Genomic DNA, 23,708 nt, shown 5'->3' on the forward strand with positions numbered 1-23,708 from the left:
ACAGGAAGGAGGGTAACCCAGGCCCAACGAGGAACCAGAAGTCTCGAGGAGGGAGCAGGCCCAGGACAGGGGGGCTCAGGGCAATGGCCCAGCTTCCCGGTAGCCTCACAGCCGAAAACCTTCCTAAAACAGCCCTGCGGCTGCCGGGGGGGGGGGGGGGGGGGGGCGGGGGGGGGGATCTTTCTTTGATTCTTTGATGACTCCGGATCCGGCCCTGCCTGGGCCCCTCTGAGAACATCCATCGCTGCTGGGCCCAGGTGGGAGCCGGGAGGAGGGGCTGGGCCTGGCTAACTGGCTGACCCTGCCCTGGGGGGTGGGGGGATGGGAGGAGACTTGGGGGGTGGGGGAGCCCAGCTGGAGCCCCGTAGCTCAAGAATGGGAAGCCCCTCCCTCACCAGGAAGGGGGCCTCTGGGGGGGCCCACCCTGTCCCCAGAGCAGGTGGGGGGGCGGGGGCGGGGGTGAGCAGCTGCCAGGGATCTCCGGAGGGAGAAGCAGAGAGGTGAGCTAGTGGCAGGCAGGGCTGTTGAAGGCCTGGGGGCGGGGCGGGGGGCGGGGGAGAGGGGACCGCTAACAGAGAGTCAGTACAAGGCCCCTAGACTTTGTAGAAAGGGTTGACGTCCACCCAGCCACTGTGGCTCAGTGGTTGATCATCAATCAATGAACCAGGAGTCACGGTTCCATTCCCGGTCAGGGCACGTGGCACATGCCTGGGTGGTGGGCTCGATCCCCAGTAGGGGGCGTGCAGGAGGCAGCCGATCCATGGTTCTCTCTCATCCTTGATGTTTCTATCTCTCCCTCTCCCTTCCTCTCTGAAATCAACAAAAATATTTTTTAAAAAAAGAAGAAAAGAGCCCTAGTTGGTTTGGCTCAGTGGATAGAGCGTCGGCCTGTGGACCGCAGGGTCCCAGGTTCGATTCCGGTCGGGGACATGTGCCTGGGTTGCGGGCACATCTCCAGTGGGGAGTGTGCAGGAGGCAGAGCTGATCGATGTTTCTCTCTCGTCGATGTTTCTGACTCTATCCCTCTCCCCCTCCTTCTCCCTTCCTCTCTGAAATCAATAAAAATATTTTTAAACAAAGAAGAAAAGAGTTACCTTTACCAGACAGAAGTGAGCTTAGTGCCGCACGCCACCTGCCCTGCCACTTCCTGGCTGGGGGGCCTTGGGCAAGTTCCTTAACCTCTCTGTGCCGCATTTCCTCATGGAACGTGCGAGAATCGTGTCAGGGCTGCTGTGAGGCTCAAAGCAGCCTCGTGCTGGCAGCTGGGAAATGGGGCTCAGACCGCAGTCCCCCACGGGCAAGGGCCGGAGGAACGCACGCGGGAACCCTCCCCGCTTGGCTCGGGGTGACACTGGGTGTTCTGTTTTGTGTAGCGTGTTTGTGTTTCCCGTATTTTATGCATGAAACGCATTATTACAGAATTAAAATAATACTCAGGGGGGAAACGGAGGAGTAGAGACTGCGATTTGTCCCCAGAGGGAAGCAGTGGGCGACGAGGAGCCCGTCCGTGCAGAGAGGGCTGGAGGGGGAGGCTGAGCTGGTGGGTCTGAGGCTCAGACAGGGAACCCTGGCTGCCCCAGGGCCCGGGGATGGCAGCTCCGAGCCCTTGGGGACGGCGCGGGCGACAGTTTCTCCTGGGCCTGCGGACCATTCCCTGGCGGCCAAGTGTCCAGGCGCCTTGTCCAGAGGCCCCGGGCAAGGAATGGGCCCGAGAATGCTGTCTGTCCGGGGACAGGGGCGCGCTCTCTGGCTGTTCTCAGCTCTGAGCCCCAGGGCGTGGGCTCAGAGATGGCCTGGGGCCCCCAGGGAGGCTGCCGGCCGGCCAGCGTCCCGCAGGCTCAGCCACACGGCCAGCCGGCCTTTGCTGAGGCAGCCCTTTGAGGAAGCGGGGCCTGCCGGGCCCACAACACTCTCCCTGCTGGGTGGCCGATAATCCCCCAAAGAAAGTCAAACATTAGCCCGGGAAACAGCTTATGCCTTATATAAGCCCCCCCGGGCGGCACAAACACAGCTTGTGGGAGCCGAGAGGCCCAACCGGAGCGGCCGCGGGACCGGGACAGAGCGAGGGCCTCAGCCCAGCGACCACCAGCCCCACCAGCCCCACCGAGGGAGCCAGGCCCCGGCCACCAGGTGAGGAGGGAGGGAGGGAGCCCCCCGCCCCTGGGCCCTGCCCCCAGGAATCCCGGGAAACCGCCAGGGCTCGGCCCTCCGCACTGCGCCCGCCACGTCTCTTCTGCCCTCCGGACCGCCCTGGCCCTTCCGCCACCTCAGTCCATGGGCCCAGCCCCAGGGGACAGGCAGGAGCCAGGGGACGCTGGGCTTGGGGACTCCCCTCCCAGCAGGCAGGCCGAGGAAGCCTGCGTGTCTGCTCGGAGCAACCAGGGACCTCCCCCACTCTCGCCCACTGTCCACCCCACCCCACCCCCACCCGCTGCCCCACTGCCCTTTGGCCCCAGCTGCGCCACCCGCTCTGCCCCGTGCACGCAGCACGTGTGACCAGCCTGGGCGAGTCACACAGACCTGCGCCCCCAGATCCACACACAACCACATGCCCGAGTGCACACAGCTCCAGCCTGAATACACACACCCCGGAGACCCCTGTGGGCACGCACCTGTGACCCCACATGTGTACGTGCGATTGGCACGTCCTCACGCAGCCACTCATACGCCTGTGGGTGCACACAGCTGAGCCCCACATCCCATGCATTGACACAGACGCTGCACACACACATACACCGGGGCACACCCCACTTGCCCCGCACACCCACCCCCAGGCCCCCGCCTCACCCGCGTGCACGTCCCTCTCCCGGCCCCCGCCCGCCCGCAGCGCTGGCTGGTCCTCTCGGCGCCATGACCTTCTCCAAGCTCGTGGACAGTGTGAACAGCACGGGCCCCTTCCAGTTCCTCCTGGTGGTGCTGCTGGGCCTCCCGATCCTGGGCATGGCCAACCACAACCTGCTGCAGATCTTCACGGCCGCCACGCCCGCCCACCACTGCCGCCCGCCCCCCAACGCCTCCGCGGGGCCTTGGCTGCTCCCCGTGGGCCCCGGCGGGAAGCCGGAGCCATGCCTCCGGTTCGTGTCCCCACCCAACGCCAGCCTGCCCAACGACACCCGGGGGGCCACCGAGCCGTGCCTGGACGGCTGGGCCTACAACAGCAGCACCGGGGACTCCATTGTGACTGAGGTACGTACGCCCCGAGGCAGCCCTCTGCGCGGCTTAGGGCAGGACCCCGCAGCCGGGTGCAGCTCTTACCAACCAGAGCTGGTCTCCCCACTCTCAGTGCCGGTTTCTTCAGCCAGCAGCCAGCCCTGGGGATGCAAAACGCCCCGTCCTTGTTCCCACGGGCCCACGGCAGAGTGGGGTCACAGCAACTGCAGAAAGCACCCCCCGCCCCCCACAGAAACGTGCTTCCAAGGACTGTGGGCTGCGACCTTAGACCAGGGCCTGCACGGGGGCTGGCTGCAGGGAGGAGGGGGCGCTGGAGGCAGGAGGGAGGGAACGCAGGGAATTCTGTCTTGTTTGTGCAAAGGCCCTGCGGTGGGAGGTGAGGGGGCAGGGAGTGGGCAGCGTGGAGGGTGGAAACGTCCTGGAAAACGTCTCCTTTATGCCCGAGGCACACCTGGGTCCCCCCTTCATGTCTGCCGTCACCGGCCAGTGGTCCTCTCGCCTGCCGCCCGATGTCTGGGAGTGAGAGCTAAATCAGACCCTCATGGGCTGGCAGGCCGGGCGGGGACTGGCGTTGACGGAGGATCTGCCAACCGCCAGGCAGACACTGTCTCCCAGTTTCATCCGCACTGACACTCACTGAGGGTGATCTGATCTCCTTTGCAGATCAAACAAACTAGACTCCAAGGCGGGAGGTGCAGGTGCAGGGCCCACAGCCGGCCGGCTTCAGGAGCCGGAATGAAAAGCCAAGGCCCCTTAGAGGCACGGGAACAAGTGTCCCAGCAGTTCAGAGCGGGGGGGGGGGGGGGGGGGCAGCCCAGAATGTCGGGGGGCTTCCTGGAGGAGGTGGCATCTGAGCAGCAGCCGAGGCCACTGTTTCCTTCTCCTTCCAGGGCAGGGTCCTGCTTTTGCCTCATTAGAAGGACTGTGTTTCAGTCTTTCCCGGGGCCAGGCCTGAGCCCGGCGCGCTCCTGGGATCTCAGGAGACGCATCTCTGCGAGGGAAGGACTATGAGTCTCTCCGGTTCTCCACCGGGGAAACTCGGGCTCAGCCTCGGCCCATGACATCCCCAGGGTTCCACCGGGTTGGGACCTGGCGGAGCCGGGATCGGAATCCAGGACGCCCTGCGTGTGGTCCGCGGCTGCCTTTCATGTGTGTCGGGACTATGTAGTGCTGCATAAAGCCTTTGCTACGCGGCCTGGCCTCAGTGTTCCGTAGATATCAACGCGCTCCACCCTCCTGCCAGGGCCAGCAGGAAGTTCGTATCACAAGCCCATTTCTCAGATGGGGAAACTGAGGCACAGAGGGGTTAAGGAGCTTGTGCGAGGTCGCGCCCCCTGACCCCAGAGCCTGTGCTCCTGACCTATCGGTCGCTGGCGCCCGCATCCCCCAGATTGCATCTCCTCCCGGGCATGTGCACTTTCGCTCCCCAGCACCGAGCACGGGGCCTGAAGTGCGCCCCGTCTCCAACAGAGGTTTACTGAGGGCCTCATGGGTGTGTGAGGTGGGCACGGTCAGGAGCCCACCTCCGCTGAGGAGCCGGGGAGTCCTCCAGGATTTCCGCCAGAGGACGGGGCGTGCAAGCTGGCCGGGCAGGGCTGGGCAGCGGCTTTGCTGCGTCCCAGTAGCTGGAGCGGCGCCTGGTGCGGGGAGGGCTGTGAAATGAAGGCCTGGGGCGTGGATAGACAGGAGTTTTATGGACCCTGAGTGCTCTGGGGCCCAGAGGAGGGGCCGCCACCAGCCCGGAGGGGCCCGGAGGCCTCTCTGAGTCGGCAGCGTGGGTGCGAGTGTGAAGGGGGCGGGAGGGCGGCAGGCTGAGGCGGAGAGAGGAACATTGGTGGACGCACAGGCACAGCCCTGGGAGTGTAAGGAAGCCCTGAGGTCAGGACCAGGACGGCAGGGACCGAGGGAGGTGGGAGGAGCGGGCAGCGGGGCTCGGAGGCGGGGGCTGATCCCAGCTGGACGGTGTGGAGTGTGAGCCAGGCCAAGCGGCAGAGTTCACATCCTGACTCGGCCTTTTTCTAGGGCTGTCACACCCCGGAAACTCAGCTTCCTGCCCCGTGACATGGAGCAGAGGGCCGGGGTGCGTGTGGACGGTCCCGCGAGGACAGCAGGAGCACAGGGCCGGCACCCCCAGAGCACTGGGCAATGGTCCCCTTTGCTGTCGCTATTATCATTGTTACTGTTGTTGCTGATAGAGATGGCCTAGAACTGTCCCCAGAAGGGGAGGGGGCCCCCCCGTAAAGGAGAATTCAGCTGCCGCAGCTCTTCCCAGCCTCGCCCTGCGGCCCCATCTAGCCCCCTCGCCTGGAAACAGCGCAGGCCTGAGCGCAGGTCCCAGCTCCAACCCTCCCCTCTCCACTGGGGCCTCGTCTGTAGGATGGGACAGTGAGGGCCAGGGCGCCAGGGGGCCGGGGAAGGGGGCCAGGGGGCCAGGGGGCCAGGGGGCCGGGGGAGGGCTGTGCTACGGGTCTGAGTGAGCACAGAGCCCTGGGTCCCTCCCCCCCGGGTCCCTGAGCTTCCCTGGCGGAGGTGACCGACCGCGCATTCCTTTCTCTGGGTTCAGCAGAGACGGGTTGAGGTTGGAATTTTTCGGAAGGAGCTAAGACGTTAAGAGGAAACAAAACTTTCTTTTCAGTGGAGAGTGCGGGGAGCAGGATTGTGAGTGGAGGCCAGGCCCCCTCGGAGCCCGAGCCCAGCGGGCGGGAGACACAGGGCCTTGCTGGCTGCAGAGGTGGCTCACCCCCAGGTGCAGGGAGCCTGGCCAAGAGCAGAGGGTGCGGGTCTTTGTGCCCCATTGTGCGGCCATTCACACCCTTGTCAGCGCACTCCCGTCTCAGCAGGGCTCCGGTTCCCTGGAGAGGAGCCATGGCCCACAGCCCCCACCCCCTGGACCCTGGCCCTGTGGGTGCTTAGCTGGGTCTGGGCGCCCTGAACCCAAACCTGTGGACCTTGTGTGAGCCAGCCCATCCCTCTAAATCCCCTGCAATTCCTCTCTGGGCCTTGAGCCTTCCTTCCTGTCTCCAGGGACACAAGAATCCTGTCTACTCCTCCCACCACACACACGTCCCTGGAGGCCCCAAGTCAGCTGCTGGAGAAGCAGAGAGCCTACCCAGCTCTACCCAGCTGCACATCCCCCTTGCTCACCTCAGTCCTGGCCCGGGTCTGAGTCCCACCCTCTCCCCCCTCGTCTCTCATCTGACTCCTGGGTAAGGGCCGAGGGGCCCACCTCGGCCATGTTTCTGGCCCAGCCTGACCCCGGGCATAGCCACCGTCATGTGGCAGGCGGGGCCTGGGGCTGTCCTCTGGGCCCTCCAAGGTCAGGGGCTCCCTCAGTGAGCACCTACTGTGCGCAGGGCCCTGGGCTGGTGCTGTGCACCTCTTTCATGAGCCTGTGAATCAGGCACTGAGAGCATCGCTCCCCTTTTCCCCGGGGCTCAGGTCCAGAAGGTGAAGTCAAACTTTCATAGGAGGAGGGATGGGGACCCCGGCTCCCGAGGCCAGGCAGGCCCTTTCTCCCACTCGCCCGTCCCTGTGGCAACAACAATAAAACAGCTGCTGCACATGGGTGCCGACTATTTTCCAGGTGCTGGGTGCTTTCGAGTCTGTATGTTGTTTCCAATCCTGAGAAGCGGGGACTGGTGTCACCCCCAGAGTACAGGCGAGGAGACTGAGGCACAGAGAGGTTAAGGAACTAGCCCCGGCACACACAGCCACTAAGCAGCAGAGCTGAGATCCATGCCCTTTGGACTCTCCCGGTACTTGGCATTTCCTCCCTGCCCTTGGGCCCCGCACAGGCTCCATCAGGGAGCTGAGAGTCGGCCAGGGCTACAGTGGTTCTCCCCAAGGCCCAGCTGGTTCTAACCGGCCACGTGTCTCTCAGACACTCAGCCTTCCCTCCTGCAGCCCAGGGCTCAGAGCTGAGCACAGCGAGGCCTCGGGAAGCCGGGGTCAAGAGCATTAGTTGGGGTCCCGCAGACCTGAGTCTGAGTCTGCCTCGAAATGACCTGAACTGTTTAGCAACTTATTTGCTCTCTGAGCCTCAGTCTCTCTGCCTGTGAAATGGAGATCATAATGGCATATACCTACCTCTTGAGGTTGTTACAGCACCATTGGCACAGCTATTCCCACGCATCGCAAACCCTCGCTTCCCCGCTACCGCCGCCGCCCGGGGCATTGGCTCTCCCCGGGGAGATGTGGGTGGCGTCCCCTCCTCCCCTCCCAGAACCAGCTTCCCAGGGGCTCAGTAAACACTCCCGGAAAGGAAAGCAGGGTCCAAGAGCACGGGGCTAGGATCTGGGGAGCTAGAGTTCTATGTGGAGCTGCCAAACTTGAAGGGGGAGGTCAGCCCAGGCCATGCCAAGGGCTAGATGGGAGCCCGGGAAGCTCCGTCCAACCAGCGAGTTATTTCCCCCTCTGGGCCTCATCCGTAAAATGGGAATATTATTAACCCCAGCCCTGCTCATTCATTCGTTAGTCATTGAACAAACATTACCATTGACGGTGGACCAACGCTGTTAGCTGTTAGAGAAACAGAGTCTGGAGACATCTCTGCCCACAGTGAGGTGAGAGAGAGGGGGGGGGGGGGATCAACGAGCAGCTAGAACAGAACGCCTCTCCTGGCGTCAGGGAGGATGCTGGCTGTGGGAGAAGAAACGAGGAGTGACCGTGAGCATCTGGCCGTGCTTCTCGGCCACTTGTCCATTTCACACATATTGCTGGCCACCCGCCTGTGCCAGGCGCCCAGGACAGATGTTCCTGGCACTCAGAAGGGATGGCCTTGGCATGAGTTTAGGAGGACTGGCAGCAGTGCTAGAGGAAGGGAATGGTGACAACGGCAAAGGGAAGATGGTAGTGGGCGCTTTCACAGTCAACCTGATTAGGACCACAGCCCATGCACCAAGTCAAAGGGAACATAAACCACACCATCAACACCTGGAGATAACTGAGCCTTCAGCTCTAGGGTGTTTTTAAAGTACATACATTTATATATATTATATACTAGAGGCCCAGTGCATGAAATTCATGCAAGAATAGGCCTTCCTGCCCCCCGGCTGCCGGCACCAGCTTCCCTCTGGCACCTGGGACCCGGGCTTCCCTCACAGAGGGAGGCCCCGCCACAGCCCACCAGTCAGTGGCCTGGGCCCCCTCGGCAGGGCGATCATGGGGCGATGGGCGGGCCCCTGACCAATCGCATCGCACCCGCTTTGGCTGGCCTGGCGCCAGTGGGTGTCATAGCATCGTCCCAGGTGGTCGTCCAGATGGTTGTCCAGAAGGCAGTCCAGTCGGTCATTCCGCTGTTCGGCCGTCCAGTCTCATCAGCACATTATGCTTTTATTATTATAGTTTGATTTTTAGAGAGAGAGGAAGGGAGAGGGAGAGAGGAGCATCAATGTGAGAGGGAAACATTGATCGGCTGCCTCCTGCACGCCCCCTACCGGGGATCAAGCCCACAACCTCAAGCATGTGCCCTTCCGGGAATCAAATCGAACCCGTGACCATTCGGTGCAGGACAACGCCCAACCAATTGAGCCGCACCAGCCAGGGCCAGCTTTAGGTTTTGTTACCAGGGCCTTCTGAAGAGTTTAACACAGCTAACCACACAGAAAGCACGCCCAAACTCTCTCTAAATGCCTACCCTTCCCTACCCCCAACCTTCAAGGACGCCTGTAAACGTCTCGCCAGTTCTCGCTGTATCGGTTCCTTCATGGCCATGCTCTTCTATTCCCAGCCCCTCCCCGTCACCACCCACCAGGCCAGCAGGTGCGTCAGACACTCAGGAGTCAGTCAGTATATGCGTTTCCCGGGGGTCCTGTGACAAAGCGCCACAAACGGGGGGGTGTATAGCAGTGGGAATATATTGTCTCACAGTCCGAAGGCCAGAAGCCAGAGGTCACGGTGTGGGCATGCTCGGCCCCAGGCTCCAGGGACGAACCCTTCCTTGTCTCTCCCAGTTTCTGTGGCTGTTTGTAATCCTTGGCATCCTTGGCTTACGGGCCCGTCACCCCAGCCTCTGCCCCCACTGCCACATGGTGTCCTGCCTGTGTGTCTGTCTCTCCTCTTCTCACAAGAACACCAGTCAGATTAGATGGAGGCTCCATCCCGACCCCGGTATGACCTCATCTTAACTAATTGCATCGGCAACAACCCTATTTTCAGATACGTCGCGTTCTGAGGTGCTGGGAGTGGGGACTTCGACCTGTCTTTTGGGGGGACACAATCCGACCCGTCCCACTTGCACATCCAGACCTGATCCCCACGGGGTGGTGCTGATCTGCAGGGCGGCCATGGCCCCGTGGTTCTCATCGGCTCTGAGGGGCTGCATTGGTCGTGAAATCTCTAAAGGCAACTCAGGGTGCCAGGAAGGCCAAGACCCTTTTAATGTTTAACCACGAAGTACATATTGCATGTTTTTCCATGTTTTGTTTGTTTGTTTCTCTCCCAAGAATGTTACCTTGATGAGGCGAGGTGTTCAGTCTGTTTGGTTCCCTGTGTCACTCCTATTGCCAGAACAGCACCCAGCGCCCAGCAGTCACTCAGTAAATACTCGCGGAATGGAATGACCATCCCCCAGAGAGAACAGGGCGATGAGCTTCCAGGCCTCATTCACCATTCCCAGTAGACCATTTCCCGGAGACATTTTCCAGTCTGGTTGCGAAACGATTCCGGTCCGTCTTGCTAACCTGTGGGGGTGAATTTGATATTCGCAGCCCGGACACTCCCCGTCCTGGCACACCCTCATTCAGGTGGCGCAAGGCAGCCCTCCACCTGGCATTCGGACGGTGGGCCCTCTGACCTCTCGTGGAGACAGCAGCCCGCCTCTAAATCGCTAAGGCTGTCCATCCCCCTGTTCTCTCTGGGGGATGGTCATTCCATTCCGCGAGTATTTACTGAGTGACTGCTGGGCGCTGGGTGCTGTTCTGGCAATAGGAGTGACACAGGGAACCAAACAGGCTGAACACCTCGCCTCATCAAGGTAACATTCTTGGGAGAGAAACAAACAAACAAAAAATGGAAAAACATGCAATATGTCTGATGGTATAAGTGCTATAGGGAAAATAAAGTGGGGTGGAGGGGTGTCCACTGAGGGGGGTTAGTTACCATCTTAAACATGGCGGTGCAGGACGTGCTCAGTGAGCAGGCCAGTGGCTCCCTGGGGGAAGAACATTCCAGGCCCAGAGAATACCATGAGTCAAGGCTCTGGGTGCCTGGTTAAGGGACAGCGAGGAACCAGTGCACCCGGAGCAGAGAACATGGGAGATGGTAGGAGTGAGATCAGAGAGGCGATGAGGGTAGCAATGGGAACGGACTCCACAGGGCCTAGCAGGACTATGGCATGTTTGAATGTGGCTCAAAGTCCAACCAGGACTTTCCAATTTCATGGAAGAGACTGGCTTGCAACAGGTACTCTAAAGCCTCCATCACCACCAGTGCCACGGCCGAAACCAAGACCCCGCAGGTCTGGTCTCTGGCCGTGGAGCAGGCGACAGCCTTAAACTAACCCAAGCGTGTCTGACATTGACCCTCACGCAATCCAAACACACTGATCTCTTAAAGCACTAAACAGCATGGAGGTTGGGTGTGGGGGGTGGGGGAAGATCAAATTTCCATTTGCAAATTTCCATCATGTGTGGTATATCAGGAGAGGCTAGGTGGCTATCCTATATAATAAAGAGCTAATATGCAAATAGATGTCACGCCATCATGCAGGGGCTGGGGGACCTGAGGCCGGGCCAGGGGACCTGAGGCCGCTCCCCCCCTGCCCTGCGGGGCTTGATGGGGGTGGGGCCAGCTGGGTCTGGGTCTCGTGCAATTTCGAGGCACACAAGTGTGGGCAGGGACTGGATTCTGGGTCCCAAGGCATGCCCAAGACTCTGACAGGAGGGAGATTTTCATATACATTTTACTAATTTTCTTTCCTCTCTAACACTTCTATTATAGAGAAAGGGCAAATAGCAATATTAAAATATTTCCTCTAATGAATTCCCTTTTAATGTGCACGAATTTTGTGCACCAGGCCACTAGTAGCTAAATAATCACTCAACAGCTTCAAAGATATAGAAGTGTTTCTCTTTCTCATGCAATAGTTCTCGGATGAGCATTTCAGGCCAATGGGCGACTCTGCTCCATGAGGTCATTCCAGGACCCAGCGTGACAGCAGCTCTACCACCTTCAACACACGGCTTCCCGAGTCACTCTGTCGTCACCATCGCCACCAACAGGAAGGGAGAAAACCCGCTTTGCACAGCATGCCACAAAGTACCGAAGTCTCTCTAGACGCTCCTGTGTGCTTTTCCCACACCCCCCGGCTCCCTCCTGTACCCTGGTCTCTCCCCACCCCATGCGCACAGCACGCAGGCTCCCTCTCCCACGGGAGCGGAGTGCCCAGTGGGTTTGCTGGCCCAGGGGGCCACTCTGAGGCTGGGGAGGACCTGCAGGCTTGTCCCCATGGCCCCCTCTTTTCTGACTTCCAGCAGAGGAAGGGGTGGTGCTTCCCCGGCTCTGTTTCACTTTCGGAACATTCTTGCAAGGCATTTCTAGTGAATCAGACTCTCCACTTCATTACACAAGTAATGGACAAAGGGTGCATGTTGGGGATTAGCGGGAGATTAGGCCAAGCAGGTCGGCAGGGGCCAGGGCTTGAGGCTTTATAAATCTGTGTTCACAGAGCTTTCTCTTCACCCAAAGGGACAAGAGGAAGCCCGTGAGTACTTGAGGCAAGACAGGAACCTGCTGTGAGAGGCATTTTATTTTTTTAATAATGTTTTTTCTTTATTGATTGAGGTATTACATGTGTGTCCTTATCGCCCCATTGCCCCCCACACACGCCCACTCATGCCCTCACCCCCTGGTGTCTGTGTCCACTGGTTAGGCCTATATGCATGCATACAAGTCCTTTGGTTAATCTCTCCCCCTTACCCCCACCCTCCCCTACCTTCCCTCTGAGGTTTGACGGTCTGATCGATGCTTCTCTGTCTCTGGATCTGTTTTTGTTCATCACTTTATGTTGTTCATTATCTTCCACAAGTGAGTGAGATCGTGTGATATTTATCTTTCTCTGACTGGCTTATTTCACTTAGCATAATGCTCTCCAGTTCCATCCATGCTGTTGCAAATGGTAAGAATTCCTTCTTCTTTACAGCAGCATAGTATTCCATTGTGTAGATGTACCACAGTTTTCTAATCCATTCATCTGCTGATGGGCACTTAGGCTGTTTCCAAATCTTAGCTATGGTGAATTGTGCTGCTATGAACATAGGGGTGCATATAACCTTTCTGATTGGTGTTTCTGGTTTCATGGGATATATTCCTAGAAATGGGGTCACTGGGTCAAATGGGAGTTCCATTTTTAGTTTTTTGAGGAAGCTCCATACTGTTCTCCACAGTAGCTGCACCAGTCTGCATTCCCACCAGCAGTGCAGGAGGGTTCCTTTTTCTCCACATCCTCTCCAGCACTTGTTGTTTGTTGATTTGTTGATAATAGCCATTCTGACAGGTGTGAGATGGTCCGCATTGTCGTTTTGATTTGCATCTCTCGGATGATTAGTGACTTTGAGCATGTTTTCATATGTCTCTTGGCCTTCCTTATGTCTTCTTTCGAAAAGTATCTATTCAGGTCCATTGCCCATTTTTTGATCAGGTTGTTGATCTTCCTTTTGTTAAGTTGTATGAGTTCCCTGTAAATGTTGGAGATTAAACCCTTATCGGAGATATCATTGGCAAATATGTTCTCCCATGCAGTGGGCTTTCTTGTTGTTTTGTTGATGGTTTCTTTTTCTGGTGAGAGGCCTTGTAGCGGGATCACTGGGGAAAGGATGGCTGGGATGGCTGGGAGGGGCTGAGATCTGAGGCTGGGAGACGGGCCCGAAGGAGGGGACGTTGCTGTGTTCCGCTCTGGGCCTCAGTTTTCTCATCTGCAAATTGGGGTGACAGTGCACCATCAGAAGGTCGTCGTGCTGACAGAAGGAGTGAGGGCCTGGAAAGCGCCTGGTGCATGGCAAACCCTCCATGCATATCGGCTCTTGCTCTATCCAGCAGTTCTCAATCTGTGGGTCGCGACCCCTTTGGCGGCCGAACGACCTTTTCACAGGGGTCACCTAAGACCATCCTGCATATCAGATATTTACATTACAATTCATAACAGCAGCAACATTACAGTTATGAAGTAGCAACGAAAATAATTTTATGGTTGGGTCACAACATGAGGAACTGTATTTAAAGGGCCAGAAAGTTGAGAACCACTGATCCAGAAGGTCAAGAACCACTGCTCTAATCCAAGGGCAAGACGGCGAGACTTGCACTCTGACAGCCATCATGGACATAGAAGAATCCAGATTCAAGAAACACTAAACAGTTAGAAGCCGGAGGGCTGAGTGTTTGTGGAGAGGGTGAGGGAGGAAATAAAGGGGTCGCCAGCGCTGAGACGGAGGCCTCCAGGCAGGGGTGACAAGCGGATGGACAGACGCTGAGATGCCCGCGAGACAGACGGCCATCAGGGGGGGTTGAGGGTCAAGGTGGCAGCTGAACCTCCTGGTCTCGAGGCCAGAAGAAAGGTGGCTTCGGAGTCTTCGCCATGAAATCGTCACTGAAGCCATAGGAGCCGGTGGCGTTTCTTGGGCAAAGTGGCTAAAGGGAGAGAGGCGTGGGGAAACGTAGGGATGGAGGGAGAGGAGCCCACAGAGGCAGTGTGGTGGAGAGAGGGGTCGGCAGGGCCAAGGGCTACACTGACAAGTCAGGTGGTTCCCTTGATTTGGTGGGAAAGACGGTGTGTGGCTTGGGGGAGCACAGCTTCGCAGAGGGGGTGCCACGGCTGGGAGAGGCAGTGCACAGGTCAGAGCAGCAGAGGCAGGAGGGGGAAGAAGCAGGAGGTGGGCGGGAGAGCAAGTCCCTGGCCAAGGGAAGGGGGAATGGGGGGAGCTTGGGGGGAAAGAGGTTGTAAGCTGGAGAGATTTGGGCAAATGCCAACGAGGAGAAGTCAGGGCAGAGTGAGAGTGAGGATGTGGATGGAGCGAGGCGCATCCACGGAGGGATGTCCCCACGGAGGAGAGGGGGTGAGCGCACACAAAGGGGCTGGCCTTGGGGAGCCACGGGGTGCAGGCAAGCCCAGAGGGGCAGGGGATAGACGGGGTGTGACAGGCGAGCAGCCTTTGTAAGTCGTATGAGGGGCCACACATGCTAGAGGGTTGTTGTCCTTAGAAAACCCCAGGCCCCGGCCCGAAGAGCCACAGGCAGACCTGGGAGCCTGGAGGGGGACAGGGTGCCTGGGGGGCAGGGACCTGGCTCAGGCCAGGCAGGAGGTGGGGGGCCGCCAGGGAGCGAGCACCCAGGCCGAGCGGGGCTGAGCAGGCTGCTCCTCTCCCTTGTGCAGTGGGACTTGGTGTGCGACTCGAACAAACTGAAGGAGATGGCCCAGTCTGTGTTCATGGCGGGCACGCTGGTCGGGGGCATCGTGCTGGGAGGCCTGTCTGACAGGTGAGACCCCGGGGCCTCCCACGGGGCAGCACAGCCCCTGGTGACGACCCTGCCCCCTGCTCCAGCCATGGACCCCCAAAGAGGCAAAGAGCCGGGGGAGGCGGGGGGTGGGGGTGGTCCTGGCTGTGCAGCCTGGGGCGAGTCCCAGTCCTTCTCTGGGCCACAGTCTTCTCTCTGACCCAAAGCCCTAGCGAGCTGAGTCTTCCAGCCTCCACAGACCCAGCGGGGGGACCGCCAGGGCTGCGGACCCAGGGCAGCGGTGGAGGTGGGGGGATGGAGGTGGGGGGATGGGCTGCTTGGAGATGGGCTGACCCTTTGGCCCTGCTCAGGCAGCTAAGCTGGAGGTGGAGATCACTCATTAACTAAAACCTCTCCTTGCAAACCTGGTCATAAGGAAGCAATTACAAGCCAGGCCCTGTCTGGGGAGGGAGTGACAGGCCCGGCCTGGCACCCTGGGGGGCGGGAGACCAGCCTTGGCTCCAGGCTGGCCCGGCCACCGCCTTGGCTGCCTCACGCGGCCCCCTCTCCTCTGAGCTGCAGGTTTGGCCGGAAGCCCATCCTGTCGGGCAGCTACCTGCTGCTGGCGGCCAGCGGCTCGGGCGCAGCCTTCAGCCCCTCCTTTGCCGTCTACATGGTCCTGCGCTTCCTGTGTGGCTTCAGCATGGCCGGGGTCACCCTGAGCACCGTGATCCTGAGTGAGCCACGGGGAAGGGGGCGGGGGGCACCGGCCTGGCGCTGAGCCAGGGGTTAGGTCTGGGTCTGGCTCGACCACGGGCCCTCTATGGCCTTGGCAGAGGCCCTCGGGAGCCCCCTCTGAACACAACGACACTATGCAGCGGCTGCCAATACTGAGCCCTTTCCCTGGGCCTGGCTCTCCGCCAGGCACCTGATCTCATCAGTCTACACACATATGTAGGTGATACCATTCTCCCCATTATACAGATGAGGACATTGAGGCAAAACCAGGGAGGTCACTTGCTACTGGAGAGGCAGTCAAGAGCATGGGCTTGGGAGTCAGACAGACCTCAGCTGGAGCCCTACCTTCTTGAGCCTCAGTTGCAGCATCTGTAAAATGGGGTCAGGGAATCCTTAGGGTCAGAGACGGTGTCAGGGAGGTGCCCAGGGCCCAGAAGGACCCTAACCTGGTCCTGGGGCTCCTCCTGCAGATGTCGAGTGGATGTCCACGCAGCTGCGGGCCGTCATGACGGTCGGGATCGGCTACTTCTACACCGCTGGCCAGTTCATTCTGCCCGGCCTGGCCTACGCTATCCCCCAGTGGCGCTGGCTGCAGCTGACCGTGTCCGTTCCCTTCTTCGCCTTCTTCCTGCTGTCCTGGTATGTGGTCCTCTCCCCTCCACGCCCTCCTTCGGCCCACCTGAGCCGAACGGGGGAAGCCCTGCCCGACCAGGCTGGCCAGCCCCGTCTGTCCCTGTCCCAGCGGGAAGGGCACTGGGGGAGGAGGACCTCCCTGCACACGGGCACGGCGCAGGAGGGAGCATGTCTGTGTCTGCAGCAGAGAAGAGTCGGTTGAGATGGACAGGATGGGGCCAGGCTGCGGAGGACACAGAAAGCCGGGAGGCCTCAGCAGTGCATGGCAGAACACCTCCTCTGCAGGGGTCTGCGGTGCTGAGAGGCCTGGAAGCTTCCTTTGTGAAATAATAGCACAGAAAGACAGACTCCCAGTGGGTGGGGACAAGAGACAGAAGGGAGGTCACTGTATGTGCGAGGCCCTGTTCTGGGCTTCGACCTGTATTGTCTCCGATCCTCACAGCATCTCCGTGTGGAGGGGGCATTATTGTTCCCATTTCACAGATGAGGAAGCTGAGGCTCCGAGAAGTGAAGCAATCCCCCTAAGGTTACACAAAAAGATACAGAGCTGGGATGGGACCCCCATTTGCAAATGAGAAATAGAAGCTTCTAGAGGGGTGGGCAATCTTGGGGTGAGAGGGGTGGGGAGAGGGTTCAGGGTGGAGCCAGGAAATGTCCTCAGCCTGGGATGGGAGCAGAGGAGCCAAGAGTTGAAATAACGGCGGGATCACCAGGGGGCGGTCGAGAGCCTGCGCCCCTTTGTTGTGACACTTGGGACAAGTCCCGCCCCCTCTGAGCCTCAAGGTTCTTCTAAGCATGTGCTGGCCCCAGGAGGGACACTAAAGGGGAGAGTCGCTGACATGATGCTCAGGGAGAGGGGGTGGGGGCCAGGCCCTGCCTGGTGATGGGGGGGGGGGGGGGCGCTGACAATGTTGGGGAGAGCAGGCTGAGAAAACTGTCAGGGCAGACACAGACCCACAGGCGGGAGGAGGTAGCAACAGGCCCGGGAGCCACCTCTCTCAGCTGAGGCCAGGGGACCAGGGCCACTCCCCCGGGCCGCGCGGGGCCAGGCCTGGTGCCTGCAGGGCTACCGCCGGTGACTTCACCTCAGACCAGACTTTCCCAAGCATCACTCCTTTCTCCCACACCCAGTGACTCTCGGGACTGCTCAGGGCGAGCCAGCCCCAAAGCACAGCCCGGAGGTGAGGGCACCCCCTTGCCCATCCCAGGACCCTACTGCACTCGCACCCCCACCTCCCCACACACACCCCAGCAGAGCGGGTCCATTGCGGGGAGAATCCAGGTCCTCCAGCCCATTCCCCAGACCACACCCCAACCTTAGCTCCCTTTCCAAGCTGCCCTCACCCAGGACCGGGAATGCAGCCCGAGGAAGGCGGGGAGGTGGACATGCAGACCCGCCAGCTGAGCGGCTGCAAGCACGCCATCCCCTCCCCAGGCCCGCTGCCCGGCCTAGCGCCCCGGGCTCCCAGCTGAGGAGGACACCCCAGGGGAGCCAGCAGCCGGTGGGGGCAGAGGAAGCCTCCCTGGAAGGGGCAAGGAGAGCGGGGGGGGGGGGGGGGGGGCGGGTGGTGGTGGCTGCAGGCAGCCCCGGTGCAGAGCTTGGCCAGGGGTACATTCCATGGAATGTGCGGGAAGGCAGCTCAGGTTCCTGGCCTCCTACCCCTCGGCCCCAGCTGCCCAGCCTCTCAAGGCGCTTCGGGCTGAGCCCCGGGGTCTTATTCCGGCTGCAGGTGGGTCCCAGAGTCCATCCGCTGGATGGTGCTCTCTGGAAAGTGTCCCAAGGCCCTGAGGATCCTCCAGTGGGTGGCGGCCTTCAACGGCAGGAAGGAGGCGGGAGAGAAACTCAGCCTGGAGGTAGGGGCGGGGGGGGGGGGGGGGAGGCGGAGGGGGGTGACCTATAGTCCGAGCAGGACACTGGGCTCTGCTCTGGGGCTGTGCCCTCCTCCTGCTCTGTGTCCCCTGCTCACAAGCTCCTCTCCAGGCACCCGGCCTGCACCTTCCCCTCTCCCTCCTGCCAGCGGCTCACCATGCACCCCCCCACCCACCCCCACTGCCCCAGGAGCTCAAGCTCGACCTGCAGAAGGAGATCTCCTTGGCCAAGGCCCACCACTACAGCGTGGCCGACCTGTTCCGGACTCCCGTGCTGCGCCGCGTGACCTTCTGCCTCTCCCTGGCCTGGTAACCGCCCTCCTCGCCCACCCCGCCCACCCTGGCCCCTCTGCCACCACAGGGTGAGAAGCAAGGCCTCCGGGTGGGCAAAGCCAAGGGCACCTGCGTGAGGAGCCCCTCCCCTGGGCCGCCCCGGCCCAGCCCCCACCCCAGAAACTGCTGTGCCCCTGCCCCGTGCTGTCTGGCCATCAGCTCTGCTTTCCTCTGGGGTCACCCCCACCCTCAGGGCAAACACTCCATCCCTTCAGCAGCTCTCACATCCCTACCCACAGTCCCCCCCCCCCCATGCTGTGCCTCCCGGTCATACCCCACCCCCGCAACACACACACACACACACACACACACACACACACACACACACACTGGTCTGGTCTGTCCTGAGACCCCACAGAGCAAGGCTGGCCCTGGGGGTTCGGACTTGAGGACAGACACTGGGTTTCTCCCGAGTCTCCTGCCGGGCACTCCACGGCCCCTTCCAAGCCCTCCCTGTGCCCTGGTTCTCGAGCCTCCTCCATCCCCGCCATCGCCAAATAGGGCTCCACGGGTCCAGAAGCCCCTCAGAAGCCACCCCCACTCCTGGGAAGGGAAGGGGCGGCACCTGACCATGCACACAGCTCAGCTCTCGCCTCCGCTGCTCCGGAGGTTAAACTATCTCCATCCCCTGCCTCCTGTGGCCCCCGCGTCCTCCAGCCCTGACCTTCCCTGGAGCCAGCTATGTGGCATCTGTGCCACCCCATCCTAGACCGTGCCCGTGTTAGGCATAACCAGTCGATCCCAGCACTGGCCCACTGACCGCAGACACAGCCTCAGAGACCTCAGGACGGCATTGGAACAGCCCCTCCCGTGTGGCAGCCCCTACCCATCGGCTGTGGAGGACGAAAATGAGACTATTCGTCGTCCTGGTGATGCAGGGGCCAGTGTGGGGCGAGGCCCAGCCTGCGGGCCATCGGCGCTGACCGGTGCCTCCCTGCCCTCAGGTTTTCCACTGGGTTCGCCTACTACAGTTTGGCAATGGGTGTGGAAGATTTCGGAGTCAACCTCTACCTCCTCCAGGTCATCTTTGGGGGGGTGGACATCCCAGCCAAGTTCATCACCATCCTCTCCATGAGCTACCTGGGCCGGCACACCACGGAGGTCATCGCCCTGCTCCTGGCAGGGGCGTCGATCCTGGCCCTCATCTTCGTGCCCTCGGGTGAGAAGCTGGCGGCTCCCCGGAGCCCCTTCTGGAAGAGGCTGGCCCATCAGGCCCGTGTGTCCGCGGGCGCCGCAGGCTGCCTCGGGCTGGGGGGCAGGGGAGGGGGGGCAGGCGCTCCAGTTCTGCTGCTTCTGGCTCTAAGTCACTGTGTTACCTTGAGTAGGTCCCTGTGCTCGCTGGGGCTCAGGTCTCGCACCTACTAGTAGAAAATAACTCAGTTGGGCTAGGCCAGTAGTCGGCAAACCGCAGCTCGCGAGCCACATTCAGCTCTTGGGCCCCTTGAGTGTGGCTCTTCCACAAAATACCACGTGCGGGCGCGCACGTACAGTGCGATTGAAACTTCGTGGCCCATGCGCAGAAGTCGGTTTTTGGAAAGGAGATGGACGAAACGAGTATACGAGACGGGTGTGGATGGGAGAGTTGGAAGGGGTCGACCTCAGCGAACGTACCTCAATCAGATGGAGGAGGTTTTTAGCAAAGGCCGGCTTAGGAGGACCCTAATTAAGTTAATAACAATGTACCTACCTATATAGTTCAAGTTTAAAAAATTTGGCTCTCAAGAGAAATTTCAATCGTTGATATTTGGCTCTGTTGACTAATGAGTTTGCCAACCACTGGGCTAGGAGATGTCAGAGTCCTTTCCAGATCTGCCTCCGGACAGCGCGCAGGATTTTTCGAGGGTTGGGCATCGCTGGAGAAAACACGCTGGGATGGAGACACAACAGGCCAGGGCTCATGGAAGACCCCACAACCCCCCCTCACCATGACCTTGGAAAAGTTGCTTTCATTTTTTATGGGAGTTTGTGTTGATGCACCTAGATCCTTCCAACGGAACTTGAGATATTTTAGGACAAGAACATGTGCAACAAAATGTAAATGAGAATAGGGCATCGGAGCTGGGGAAAGACAGGAATACAGCAGGACACACACCCGCCAAGTCCTGGGAACAGCAGAGTGGCTGTTACTCAGCTTTCCGTTTGGAACTGAGCTTCCTGGCAGCCAAGGCAAAAAGGGAGGCGAGTTCTGCGGAGGAAGGAGAGCACGCAGGAGCTCCTGAGCCCAAGGCCGCCCGTGTTCTCCCCTCCACAGACCTGCAGGCCCTGAGGACAGTGCTGGCTGTGTTCGGGAAGGGGTGCCTGTCCAGCTCCTTCAGCTGCCTCTTCCTCTACACCAGCGAGCTGTACCCCACGGTCATCCGGTAGGTGCTGGGCCGGAGGCTGGCGGTGCAGCCACAGGATCGGGGCCCGGTGGGATGGTGGCTCCTCCCGCCCCCTGCCCGGGGCCCCGGAGCTGTCCTTTCGCTGTCCTCTCAGAACCCCACGCACAGGCTGCCCATCCCTGCTCTGAACTCCCCCAGGCAAACAGGCATGGGTGTGAGCAACATGCTGACCCGCGTGGGGAGCATGACGGCCCCGCTGGTGAGAATCACGGGGGAGCTGCACCCCTTCGTCCCCAATCTCATTTTCGGAGCCACCGCCCTCCTGGGAGGCGGTGCTTCCCTCTTCCTGCCGGAGACCCTCCATCAGGCCCTGCCGGAGACCATCGAGGACGTGGAGAAACGGTCAGTCCCCGCCCTGGCCTCACAGGGTTCCTCCCGGGGAAGCCGGTCCAGCCCAGGGCTTCCCCTGAGCTCTCTCCCCTAGGTCTCCACTGGCAAAGGAGCCCAAGCCGGAGCCGGAAGCCGAAAAAGACTCCCAGAGGATCCCCCTGCAGCCTTGCGGACCGAACCTGGGCCCCAGCTGAGGGCAACAGAACCCCCTTTCCCCGCCTCCAGAGCCTCGGCCCAGCCAGGTCCCTGCCTGCCTCGGGGCTCCACAGGCATCTTGGGGGCCTGGGCGGGTCCCTGCTCTTAGAACAAGTCCCCTGAGAGCTTGGGGACAGTACCTCCACCACCTCATCTCCCAGCCCAGCCCCGACCAGGGCAAAGATGCGACCCCCAGCCTGCCCGTCCGCCTTGCCTCGCCCTCCCTGCAGCCCAGGCCCTACCATTCTTCTGCCTACCCCTCCCCACTGCCACTCTCCCGCACTGTGCCAGCGCCCTTCCCCTGAAGGCCCTGGGCCCCTGGCTCCATCCCAACAAGGGCGGCCTCCCTCCCCTTCTCGCCCTCCACCCGCCTTGAAGGGGAAGTTCCAATAAACGCCAAAGAAAAACTGCCGCTCAGGAAGGGGAAGGAGACGGGGGCGGCCACGTACGGACGCGTGAGCTGCACATCCATCGTCTGTACTTGCATGTACGTGGAAGCACGGGCACACGGGCACACGTGAGCTGGGCTGACGTGCACACATGCAGACACGTGTCAGTACGCCGAGGCATGCACACTCCAAGCCTTACATATCAGTCTGCTCAAGCTACTGTAACAACTCGCCACAGACCGGGTCCCTTAAGGCACAGGCATTTCTCTCGTGAGGTTCCGGAAGCTGGGAAGTCCAGGATCAAGGAGCCGGCAGACACGGTTCCTTCCCGGTCAGGTTCTCTTCCTGGCTTGCAGCCAGCCACCTTCTGACTGCATCCTCACGTGGAGGAGGGGCGAGGAGGCATGTTTTCTGGGGTCTCTTCTACAAGGACACTAACCTCATCATGAGCTCCCCCTCCCCCCCAGGGCCTCATCTAACCCTAATGATCCCCCAAGGGCCCCGGCTCCAATCACCATCGCATTGGAAGTGCGGGCCTCACCCTGTGAGTCTGGGCAGGGACACTGTGCCGCTCAGAGCCAGTCCTGTGCGTGGGGTAGCACGTGTGTATCCACACGCCCCACAGCGCGTGTGAGCAGATGGCAGGACGAACCAGAGGGCTGCAGGCAGATCTTCCTGCCCTGCTCGCCCCACGGCTCTGGTCCAGGCCCCAGCCCCACGCCCACCAGGCAGCTGTGAAATCTTCAGCCAGAGTTGCCCCCTTCCATGTCTGCTGCCGTGTCCGCCCCCGTCCTGTCCCTTACCAGTCCCGTCCTCCCTGGGGCCCTGTGTCCAGCCCTCCCCCTGGGTCCCGCCCACCCCCTCCCGCCTGGCTCCTCCCATCACCAGTTGAGCTCAAGCCTCTGCTATCTTAAACCAAACAAGCAAAGGCACCCTCCCGCCCGCATCTCCTTCCAGAGACCACACTGTCTCCTCCCCTGTGCGCAGCCAGGCTTTCTGGAGGAGCTGTCTGCCTCCACTCCCCTCAGGCCTGTCGGTACTGCACTCTGCTCCCACCCCTTCCCTGAAACCCCAAGGGCACTTAGTCCGAAGGTCACTTCTCGTCCCTCCTTCTCACTTGGACTCTCGGCAGATTTGGTTCTGTTGGCCACGCCTTCCCAGCTCCCTCCCACACTCTGGCTGCTCCTTCTGTCTCCTGTGGGGTCTCCTCAAAGGTCTCGTGTGGAGAGCGGCCACAGCGTTTGGACAGGTTCAAGCCTCAGACTAATGAGAGGGCACGGTCCTCTCGTGGCAAAGCCACGTGCAAGTCCCAGCACAATTATAGCCAAAGGCTGTGGTTGTATGTGAGCTTGACCTGATGGTCAGAACCCGTGGTCCCAGGTGGTTGAGAGATGTGGGCTGCGGGAGGTGCAGCAAGTGCTGCCAAAACAAAGCTTGATAGAGTTCAGGGGCATGTGATTGAGTAGATTGGAAACCCGCGAGAATATTGTAAAAACATCTTGACCACGCCCTTACTTTGCCTCGTGGAAACTGGCTATAAAATAAAGACTCGGTTTGCAGGCCGTAGCACTGTCTCTCCATCTGAGAGCAGCATCCCACCTAGCCCCAGCTTCATTCTCTTGTCTGTCTTCTTTAATCCTTCACCGACCCCCACCCCCAGGTTCACCCCTGGCCGCGCTGAGCGTGGCACAGTCTAGGACCCCAGAATCTGCTAACTAAACAGTTACATGACCCTACACCTCTGATGGTCCGAGACCACTGCTGACCCGAATCTCCTTAATCCCCTGCTCCCTCCTGGGCCCGGATCTGAGCGTGGAGCTTCTAGTCCAGGGGTGGGCAACCTTTTTGTGAGTGCGTGCGAAAACCAGCAAAATCTCTGACTCAAAAGTCTTCTGCGTGCCAACCCTAATTTTTTGAGAACATGTTACGCCTACTTGATATCTCTTAAGGTGTACGTATGTGAGGAACCTTGAAGAAATAATAAAATTCATTCGAACGACAAAAACACAGTATATGATGATGAAAAATGCATTTTTTTAAATTAAATCTTTATTGTTTCGATTATTACATTTGTTCCTCTTTTTTCCCCCCATAACTCCCCTCCTCCCAGTTCCTATCCCACCCTCCGCCCTCACTTCCCACCCACTGTCCTCATCCATAGGTGCACGATTTTTGTCCAGTCTCTTCCCGCATCCCCCACACCCCTTTCCCCCCCAAGAATAGTCAGTCCATTCCCTTTCTA

General features: G+C 60.1%; 1 protein-coding gene across 2 annotated transcripts; it reads left to right on the forward strand.

Moving 5' to 3' along the window:
• Positions 1 to 1,997: 1,997 nt before the first annotated feature.
• On the forward strand, positions 1,998 to 23,386 carry SLC22A8 (solute carrier family 22 member 8). Of its 2 annotated transcripts, XM_036295884.1 has the most exons (11): positions 1,998 to 2,130; positions 2,828 to 3,186; positions 14,537 to 14,640; positions 15,181 to 15,335; positions 15,807 to 15,975; positions 17,700 to 17,823; positions 18,029 to 18,147; positions 19,116 to 19,330; positions 20,423 to 20,531; positions 20,691 to 20,894; positions 20,977 to 23,386. In XM_036295884.1, exons 2-11 carry the CDS (start codon positions 2,851 to 2,853, stop codon positions 21,074 to 21,076), a joined length of 1,635 nt encoding a protein of 544 aa, XP_036151777.1. In that variant the 5' UTR covers positions 1,998 to 2,130; positions 2,828 to 2,850; the 3' UTR covers positions 21,077 to 23,386. The 2 variants fall into 2 exon arrangements, with proteins under 2 accessions (XP_036151777.1, XP_036151778.1); XM_036295885.1 differs by lacking the exons at positions 1,998 to 2,130; positions 2,828 to 3,186 and adding an exon at positions 10,054 to 10,144.
• The last annotated feature ends 322 nt before the right edge of the window (positions 23,387 to 23,708 follow it).

This window comes from Myotis myotis, unplaced genomic scaffold (genome assembly GCF_014108235.1).
Source record: "Myotis myotis isolate mMyoMyo1 unplaced genomic scaffold, mMyoMyo1.p scaffold_m19_p_27, whole genome shotgun sequence".
Classification (NCBI taxonomy): Eukaryota; Metazoa; Chordata; class Mammalia; order Chiroptera; family Vespertilionidae; genus Myotis; species Myotis myotis.

Coding starts and splice junctions, on each gene's coding strand:
- SLC22A8 (XM_036295884.1), top strand. CDS start 2,851: ATGACCTTCTCCAAGCTCGTGGACAGTGTGAACAGCACGGGCCCCTTC. Junction 15,336..15,806: donor CCTGAGCACCGTGATCCTGA/GTGAGCCACGGG, acceptor CTCCTCCTGCAG/ATGTCGAGTGGATGTCCACG. Junction 20,532..20,690: donor CTGTACCCCACGGTCATCCG/GTAGGTGCTGGG, acceptor GAACTCCCCCAG/GCAAACAGGCATGGGTGTGA.